Source organism: Poecilia mexicana, unplaced genomic scaffold (assembly GCF_051168715.1).
Source record: "Poecilia mexicana isolate PSO_F unplaced genomic scaffold, ASM5116871v1 scaffold_1, whole genome shotgun sequence".
NCBI classification, from domain to species: domain Eukaryota; kingdom Metazoa; phylum Chordata; class Actinopteri; order Cyprinodontiformes; family Poeciliidae; genus Poecilia; species Poecilia mexicana.
This window is the reverse complement of record NW_028263370.1, coordinates 16770598-16780886: the sequence shown is the minus strand read 5'-3', so window position 1 is coordinate 16780886 and position 10289 is coordinate 16770598. Positions and strand designations below refer to the sequence as shown.

General features: G+C 36.1%; 1 protein-coding gene and 1 long non-coding RNA gene across 2 annotated transcripts; one reads left to right on the top strand and one right to left on the bottom strand.

The window, feature by feature from the left end:
• Nucleotides 1-146: 146 nt before the first annotated feature.
• LOC148161118 (uncharacterized) lies at nt 147-3516 on the bottom strand. Its single transcript, XM_088005544.1, has 5 exons — nt 3232-3516; nt 2993-3106; nt 2813-2902; nt 1059-1118; nt 147-467 (listed from the first exon to the last, which is right to left on the bottom strand). Exons 1-4 carry the CDS (start codon nt 3407-3409, stop codon nt 1090-1092), a joined length of 411 nt encoding a protein of 136 aa, XP_087861670.1. The 5' UTR covers nt 3410-3516; the 3' UTR covers nt 147-467; nt 1059-1089.
• Nucleotides 3517-3576: 60 nt separating this feature from the next.
• LOC106923885 (uncharacterized) lies at nt 3577-4865 on the top strand. Its single transcript, XR_015762838.1, has 3 exons — nt 3577-4015; nt 4089-4158; nt 4513-4865. It is a non-coding gene; the product is annotated as an uncharacterized LOC106923885 (long non-coding RNA).
• Nucleotides 4866-10289: the final 5424 nt, after the last annotated feature.

Genomic DNA, 10289 nt, shown 5'->3' with positions numbered 1-10289 from the left:
TTGGCTGAGGCACGTTTTAATGTTAAGTAATTGAACGGTTGACCTTTAAAGTGGCCTGTGAGTGTTACAGTTACCTGTCTGTTGTGTCTTTTTATGAAATCCATACACAGCTTATTATACTGTAAGGTTTTGCACATTAAACCAGGTTTTAAGAGTAGTTATAACATTTATTTGAAAGGTAATGGTGCTAATGTAACATTTTGTTTTCTACTTGTGAAGCTGAGAGTGAAAGAAAATCCTCATGTCCAGCAAAAATGGATGCTGTCATTTTAGACAGTTCACTTCTGCAGTTTTATGCTTTTGCAGTTTTTGGTCCGTTTCCTGACTTTTCCAGGTTTGAGGGGGAGCTTTGTGCTTTCTGCTGTGGTTTGTTTTGGCACAAAATGACGTGGAAATTGTCCCAAAAACAGCAGGCCTCAGTCCAAAACATTTTCTTGGTTGATGTAAATTATCTCCTGTTCTTTCACCTGAAACAGAGAAACAGACATGTGAAAACCCCAAATTTCACAAATAGAAAATTGAAAGATTTTCAAAGTTTCTTAAACATAAATGGAAAAGAGTAGATTTCTGTTACTGTTACAATGAATCTCTTATTTTGGAGGATATAATTTTCTTTTGTTAATGAGGGGGAACAAACAATGCCAAAACTGAGAATAAATATAACTGAAATAAACCAGAAAGGAAGAAATCTAATATAGTAATAAACTAGAGAAATCAGAATAAATGATGAAAACTGATCAACCAAGAACAAATATTGCAAAAATGAATAAATATCAAAAACACATAACAGAAATCACGTTAAAAACCAAAACACACAAGAATTGAGTCACAAAAGCTTAATTTTTTTTTAAAATGTTTTATTGGCTCTACTGGCCTTTATTTGATAGTTAGTTGACAGGAAAGTGGGTAATGAGAGAAAGGGAAGACATGCGGCAAAGGTTGCCAGGCCAGGAATTGAACCTGCGACGGCCATGTTGAGGACTGAGGCCTCCATATGTGGACTGTGCTTAACCCCTGTGCCACCAGAGCACATCCAAGCTTCAAATTTAAATACATACTGGTCTAGTTGATGAGACGCCGGTTTAAGTGTCATTGTGGACAGTCGTCTTTACTGTGTCCTGTGTGAAACAGATAAAATATCCATGATTGGAAACTAGATATAGGTTGATCCTTCCAGAGTAACTGTATAATATGGCAGCTTTAGATCATCATCAAAAAAAACAAAAACAAAAAAAAAAAACAACTGATCAAATAAAATCTCACCACAGATCGAATTTCAACACAATTTAAGTATTTAATAGCAAAACTCAATCAATACATGATCAGGATATTACTGATCCAACAGAACAGTTAATAAAGTTAAATAAAACACTTCAAGGAGGAATAAAACCCATTTGATCACTTCTTAAGCTTCTTTCTCTCTAAGTTTTGTTTTCTTTTCATCTGGCTTCTCCTCTTGGCAGGAAACATAGTAAAACGTTAGATTACTTTTAGTTTTTTTCTCACAGCAGTGCTGCTGAACTGGGGGATTTCTCCTTCTGCTGTAGTTCCACTTTCCCTCAAAAGAAGGAAGCTGGTTTAATGTGTGTGTCTAAGGTTTCGGAGAAACTCACTCACTCTAGTTTCACCACTGCAAAACATGTGCTCCTTTTTTTACACATGTACTTAAATCACAGCATGGAAATGTTACAGATTATTACCAAAAAAAATTTGTTGGAGTCAGATAACCACATTTTCTTACAGTAGATTATAGAAAGTTTCTTTAAGTCTTCAGCTCTCGAACTGGTTGGTACGAGATGCCACAAGGTGAACGGCACTATTTTCTACCTGGAAGAGTCAGATAGAAATGATCAAAACTTTAAATGTAATGTGACTAAAAGGTGAAATAGCCGCCATTCCATTTGGTCTTGGCACATTTTGTCCCTTCCCTAATCCATGCTCTAATTTCTGTATGGTTTGGCACCATTTCATGTCCAGAACGGCCATGAAACTGCAAAGGCATAAAAGTGGCTGGAATGACCAGCAGTGCTTTTTAAAATGTCAGCCACTCCATTCTTTCATCTTTTTATACTTGTTTGTATGTTACATCATATTTTTCAACCTGGGGGACATAAATCATCTGATTGAGGTTCAAGAACCAAGAAATTAGTTTTTTGCCTGAGTTTTGGGTTTTTCGCAGCTTTTCTTGACAGATCATCTAAGCTGACATTTTTGCTGGTGTGGTATCAAACTATTTTTCAACTGTCTAAAACATGTCTGTTAGGTTAATTAGTCGTTCTATTTTGTCTTTATGTATTGGCGTATCTGCCTGGTTGTTTGTCCTGTTTTGTCTGGGATTGACCCATCTCTCAACCAAAGACTACTAGAGAAAAGCTCTAGAAAAAAACAACATTTTAGTAATTATTTATCTACATAATTCATGAAAATACTCAACTAAGAGGTTTAAAGTAATATTCAATAAACAGGTACATGAGTACAAAATGGAGGCGGGTTGAAGGATGCAAAATTGAGGATACTATTGACGGATATTATGAAAATGAAGGGTTTTTTACGCTTGAAAGCACAAATAGGATGGAAAATCCCTGTATTATTTTATTTTTTAATCCAAAATGAGAAAGGTTTGCAATTCACAGTAAAACAAGAGGAACCACATCTAAAGTTAAAACGTTTTTAAAGAGCTTATACAGATCACAATAACTTACTGCTCTACTTCCTCTCTCTGTTTTACCTCGTTTGTGATAGACATCTACCTAGAACTTAAAAACCAATATAATGTGATCACTGTAGTGTGTGTCATGATTTTTATCCTTACCGCAGGACTTGTTGCACAAGGTGTTTACATTGTCCTTGAGTTTATTGTTAAAAATAGTCAGGTTCCTATTTTTCTCCAGCAGCTCCTGGTCTGTTGCAACGCAAAGGAAAATAAAATAAATACTCTTACAGTTAATATACAAATTTGGATATTTTCCCTTAATTAAACAAAAATAATTACTTTGGACTGCGAGGTAGATGTTTCCAGCCAGTAGGAGCAAACACACCACACCCATAAAAACACAGGCCCATTTGAAAGAACTCCTCTTCACAGACGTTTCGCTGACAAAATACACTTAAAAACAGGCAATAAATACCTTAAAACATGTATTTAAAATAAACTATCAAGACACAAACCATTCAGAAATATTTTGTTGCTACAGTACAGCAGCTTCTACACAGAATCAGCAGCGCTCTTACTTTTGGACTGAGCCTGTGAAAGTCCTGAAGGGTTTGGCGAAGCGTCCTCCACCCAGGGGTTGTCGTACACTCGCAGGCTTTCCGTACTCACGTAGATGTCCACCATGCTTTCCCTGTTGTCCTGTTCAAAGTGAACATGTTTAACACAGCCAGGCTCCACAGACAGGCTACCTGACATTGTTTCTGCATAGATATTCCCAACATATACTGTTTTTAGCAGCTGCTGTTCTGGCTTCACTCTTTTGTTTTACTAATCTCAGATGGGGATGCTTTCCAAAAGCGGCAAAGCACTTGGCATATAAAAAGGGAAGAGTTAAAAATAGGAAGTTAAGTTTGAGTATCTGTTTGTTTTTTATAAATCTGCATGTGCATCACATTTTCCATTTTGTGATTGGGTTAGGTTAGTGTAACCCAGTGTTAAAAACACAACAAATCAATAGATGTTGATTTAATCTTATTCTACAACAAGATTAAAAAAATTTAATAAAGTAAAAAAAAAAAGGAATATGTTTGTAAATATGTTCATAAATATTTATATAAACAGTGCTAAAAATCTTTAAAACCTGTGAAATATCCCTTTAGTGATTGCTTTTAGTGACAGATTAAACAACCAATAACTGGCACAGTCTGATTTCACATCAGCCAATCAGGTTGATTGTCCCGCCCCTTTAACTGCATCACTGAGCTTTAACTCAGATTGCGTCTAACTCCCTTGAGAGCTGACGGTTGTCCCGTAAACTTCCTAGAAGATTACATTAAATTCTTTGAAGAATCCTGGAAATTGGTAAGACAATGTTAAATTATTATCGCAGAATTCATAATTCAAAATAGTGAATCTGTTGTTTTTTTTTTATTAGATCTCCAAAAGCGCTGTTCTAACAGCTGACCTCCGAAAAAAATCCCTGGTTGTGTAGCATTGAAGCATCGGTGAGTAATTGCACGCGCTCAGCCGTTGGCCAGTAAATTTGCTAAAAAAATGGCTAAAATACCTAATAACTGTTCAAATTTAATAAAAATTAAATTGTATTGTAAGCTTTATATCATTGTTGTTGTGTATGTTGTATTTGTCCTATGTGGATTTGCTTCTTTTCCCATTAGTACATGTTTTAATATTTTGACATTGGTGTTATGGTGCTGTAATGCGGGTTTCTAATCCACATTTTAAATGTTAGATTTAGTGTTATAAATGTACTTTGGCACTTTTAGATTGAGATTTGAATTGTTGCTTTGTTGATATTAGCATCCTAAATTTTAAGATGCTTTACTTTGACCTTCTTCCAGGTCAGGTTTTTTTCTTATGGTGCACTTTTGAAACATTGTGCCAGAGACATCAAGATCACCCTTACAAAGAACTTGGATGGCGAGCCCCAGCCCAGAGGACCGAGTGAACTGGTAGACAGTGACCCGACTGGTCACCAGCCGTGAAACATAAAAAATATTTCACAGACACATTGAGAAGACTAAACAAAACTTGAAAGAACAATTGACAGACATCCAAAAGACTGGGTTATTTTTTTTATTTAAATTTTTTTTAAAGCGTGCAATTTTTGTTTATTTATACAATGTGGATCCACAAATGTTGTTTATATTAAATTCTATTTTTTTTTTTAAATTAAATTCTACTTTTTTATATATATACATTGTGTGCTCTCCTCTGTTGTTCACACCTAGGCTCCCCCGAATTTAGAATCTTCTGATCAGGCCCAAATTCCTTATACTTTGGTAGTGTTGGTTTTAGTAAAGTAAATTAACTTAACTTGCTATCTACTATTAAAGATATTTAAAGTAAGCCTTCTTGTGGGTTACATTAGGGTTTGCCAACTAATGATTATAAATATAGTTATAAATTCAGTTTTTAGCTGATTTTTATTTAATCATTTTGTAGAATTTCCACAGCTGAATGCTATTACAAAAATCAATAATACATTTTTGATCTATTTTCTTTTTCATCAGGTCAGAAAGTATTTGCTTTTTATTTAAATATCATTTTCCACAAATATCATTAGCCCATAGCAGAAAATGTAAGGTCTCATTAAAACCTTTTATTTTTTGTATTTGAAACTTAAAAATTGAAGTCCAATTTTAGTTCTTCAAAAATGGCAATTTCCTACATCAGAAACCATAAGTTGTCTTTTTTTTGAAAAATTATGTCACATTTGGCTCGAAACAAGTTTATTTATCTGGACGAAAGCAAAAATGGCTCTTTGGATTATAATGGTTGCAGGAAGACTCCTGCTTTAGTAATATTAACCATGCTAACTGCAGTTAGCAGTCAGTATGTAAGTGTGACATTAGTTCCAGTTTTTCAAGCCTATAACGACAAGTGTAGCATATGTTCTTAGACAAAGCCAAAAACGAAAATAGTCCATCTAAAGATAAGTAAAAATTAAAATTTGAAAGCACAAGAGATGACCACAGATACAAAAAAAACAATCAGTTTTGTGGTGGTCCCATTCTGAGTGTCGGTGAGCTGACTCAGTTCTGACAGCAGGTGGCGATAGAAGCTACACACTCACTCACTCACTCACTCACACACACACACACACACACACACACACACACACACACACACACACACACACACACACAGCGGGTTATATTCCTACAATATTAGGACTTTGTATAGATTTACATTCATTTAGTAGCTACATTTATGCCTCACAGAAACACTTTACTACTCTATTCCTAAGCCCAACCCTTAACCAAAACGTACACAACATCTCTAAATCTAGTAGAGCGCAGCAGAACTGCAAAAAAACGTTCTCACCTTAAATGACCTTCCTTTGTTGGTGAATATTGTGAAAGTGGTTCTCTATGTACGATATGCCAGTAAAGTTTGCATGTTGTGCAGGAAGAGATGGTTAGCAATCAATTTATGAGTTTTTCTTATGACAACAATGTTTCCTTCTTTCCAACAAGGTAAAACTGGTGTGCATCCATTTTTATTTAAACTTGATTCAAATCATTGTTTCTGATTTATTTAAGGTTAACAACCAAAATACACAAATCATTTTAAAATTAATATTTTAAAAAGCTTCTTCAGAAATAGCTTTAAATTTATTTCAAATGCAGTGGACATAGAGATGAAAAGGGAAATGAAAAATCAAAAATGGATAAAGTTACTTAAAATAACTTAGCAATGGTATGAATTTGCTGCGTAAATGTACTGAGAAGTTAAAAACAATGGATTGTTAATACACTTCAACTCTGTAAGAACATCAGCCACATTTTTTTTATTAGAAATGTTTCATCATGAGCTCATGTGATCCCTGGTCCAGAAAGGTGGGGGTCTCTGGAGGTAAACACCGACTGGCAGTCAGGGAGACGGACACTGATGAGACATCCTACAACTCAGAGGCTGCACGAAGAACCACGAAGGTCTGCAGGGGCAGTTTACCAACATCTGAATACACTTTGAATTATATCATGAATGAATTCTGACACTTTTAAGTTATTTGCAACACCCTGAATAACATTAGTGCATGTATATTCGGCACTATTACAAGTTTTATAGTAGTTTAATCAGTGGTGGAGAAAGTACTCAAAATATGTACTTAAGTAAAAGTATAAATACACAGACAAAAATGTACTCAAGTAAAAGTACCACATTAACATTTTACTTAAGTAAAAGTAAAAAAGTCATGGTTTTTAAAAAATACTTAAGTATTAAAAGTATAAGTACTTGCTGGATATATTATCTAGTCGCTAATTCAATGTCATTAAATGAACCGATCGTATTTAATTTTAATACATTAGAAATGTGCCATTTTAATGAACAATGCTACAGATAAAGCATGTTTTTATTATGTTTACTCTGTAACATAGTTTAGACTTAGATATGTGATTCTATGCATCATAATTTCAGGGATGGAAACATCTTGTTCCCTGTCCTAACATAGGATGAACTTCACCTTTTTTGCCACTAGTGGCTTTTATTTTGAAAGAAAACCAACAGAAAGGTGGGGGATGACATGCAACCAAGGAGCCACATAGCAGAGTTGTAGTCAAGACCACTGAACCCGAGACCAAGCCAAGACCAAGACCAGCACCTCGGGCTACATGACAATATAATTAAGTTTACCTATCAAAATTAGTTCTCAAATTGATCTGAAAGATCCACATTCCCATAAAACACAGATATATTAAATACTTAGAGCTGAAATAAATTTAATCAGTATCAATTCAAACTCTTCATTCTGTTTTGCTTTCATCTCTGTGCCACAATCAGCAGAGGTCTCCTGCCATCCCTAAAAAGGTAACGCCCTGGGCGGTTGCCCATATTGCCTATGTCAGAAACCACAACTGTCTGCACCATTAAACATAGCAATTAACGGTAAACAATGCTCAACAATGAGCACTGTCCAAGGTGCAAACATAACACTGTGACTGTTTTCATCCTCCCTCCTGCTGCAACGTCTGCCACCACGACAGGAGACGAAAACAAAGAGCAATGAACATGCTGTGTTCTTACGTTGTTGTTTTATTTAAATAAATTAAATAAATCTATATTTTTTTTAAATAAATAAAATAATATTAGCTACTGCAGTGTACCACAGAATCACAAGGACAAAGAACGGCTCTCAGTGAGGCTTCAGTCCTATGACCCTTAGTAAAGATCCGTCCAGAAGAATGGATTGTTCCTGAATGTCATATCAATGCAGATTTTGGTCACAGCGTTGTCCCATATTGCGACACCTCAGTAATTAATCACAATCACAATGCATGAGTGACAACTTTTTTTCATCGCAGATGCAACATGTGTCTCTGTACAGCTAGCTTTGCTAGCATCACGTCCACAGATCTTACCTTTCTTTAAGCTTTCCTTCGAAGTGACGCTAAAAGTTGGACAAAGTCCCCACCGTCTGTGAAAGCGAAGCGCTGCTGATTTTACATGTCGCCATGTCTTATGATTTATGCAGCGCTATTAAATTACTGACGATTAGACAGACATCTTCTCCCGCTCAGAGGAAACCACTGCGCATGTCTGGAGCTCCGCGTGCCAGTAAAGGTGGAGGCATGGGTGACAACAGACACCAAGTCACGTTATTGCTTGGATTTTACGGCGCCACCTTAAGAACCTGAACTTCACATTTTAACGGACAAAAAGCGCCTTGGATGTAACGAGTAACGCGACAGTTTAGTAGAAATGTAGTGAAGTAGAAAGTACAGATACTTACTGTAAAATGTAGTGGAGTAAAAGTAGAAAGTATCCATTATTAAATTTACTTAAGTAAAGTACAGATACACGAAAAATGTACTTAAGTACAGTAACAAAGTACTTGTACTTCGTTACTTCCCACCACTGAGTTTATTACAAAAATCCTAGTTGGCTCATGTGTACCGTCTGAGCCACCTGCTTTCCTCCCGCTGCAAGGCGGAGATCAGCTCCTCCTCACCACATCGCAGCTTTCCTCCCACCGCGCATTTTCTTGAAGTCAGAAAAATCAGAATCAGGCTATAAAAAAATAGCTCCAAAGAAGCTTCTTCTTTTGTATCAGAAAAGCAACTCGAGTTAGGTCGCATAGTGACGAAGCGCAGCAAATGGCACCTAAAGGTGGGGCGCTATACCCCCCCACCGCCAGGAGGCAGCACCGTGCTACAGATCCATACTACAGACTCCGGCTCGGTAATAGAGCCGAGCCGAGCCGGGCTGCTGAAGTAGAGCCGGTTAAAAAGGGGCATTATATTTTTATTCACAAACAATTCTATGTTGTTGGAGGGCCCATTTCCGCCTCCTACTCCTATCTGCAGTCCGCTCCAACTCGTGACATGACGTTCGAGCTTCAGCCTGTCATGTCACCTTGCTGACGTCAGCTGCCTTGGGCCTACGCAACATACCAGTGACGTGGCTAGATAAGTAAACTGTCCTATGACGTCACAGAGCGGTTGTACATATATATATATATATATATATATATATATACATTAGATCTGTTATTTGTATTCAGCTTCCCTCCTTCGCCTGTTTTTATCATTATTCGAAATTTACACAATTTGACAAATGAGTTACTTTATGAGATTTTCAAACTGGATTGGAGCCGGACTGGGGCTCCACAATCTTGAGCGACCCAAACCAGCTCAAACCAAGGTACAGGCGTTCACTTACAACAAGACTCTACAAAAAGCAGGAATACTTCCATCTTTCAACCTGGTAGAAAAAACCAGAAGATTTTGTACTGGAGTCCCATTGTCTGGCGTTGAACTTTTACAATCTTTACATTTGCCGACAGAAGTTAAATCCTGTTCAACTCAAACGCCCCATAATGTGTTTAGATACGGCAGTATGCCTCTGCTGCCACTTCCGGATTTTGCGGAAGTGAGGCCAAGGCCTAGAAGCTGTTGATTTGCTTTGCTGTTGACAGATTCAAATTTAAACTTATTGAAACTTGATAAATTGAGATTTATAGGTAAGGTAAGGTAAGGTAAGGTAATTTTATTTATATAGCATATTTTTATCAACAAGGTAATTCAAAGTGTTTTACATGAGTTAAAAGGAAATACAAACAAAACTAGAAAAATAGCTGTTCATAGCAAAACAGTTGTGAGAATGCATATTTGCAGAATGACTGCTGCAGAAATGCCAGAAAAAGTGGAGAAAAGCTTAAGAAGTAGAAGAAAGCAGAAGAAATAGAAATAGTTGAAACAGTTGAACAGTGAAACAAATCAAAAAGCATAAATTTAGTAGAATGAAAAAATAGTACACAACCAGAAATATTTGAAGAAGTGAAACATAGCAAGACAAAGCATAAAGGAGCAAAAGAAGGATATTTGCAGAATGATTGATGGAGAAATACAAGAAACATGAAAACAAAGATTAAGATGTAGAAAAAAACAGAAGAAAGCTACAATCATACATTGTAGAAAAAAGTTTGTTAAGTAATGAAATTTAGAAGAATTCAGCAGAAGAAGCAGGAGTTTGTGTGCAACCTGAATTATTTGAAAAAGTCAAAAAGTGAAACAGAGCTTAAGAAAACACATAATTATCACAGGAAGCAGAAATTAGTACAAAACCAGAAATAACTGAAACAGTTGAACAGTGAAACAGCAAAAATACATAA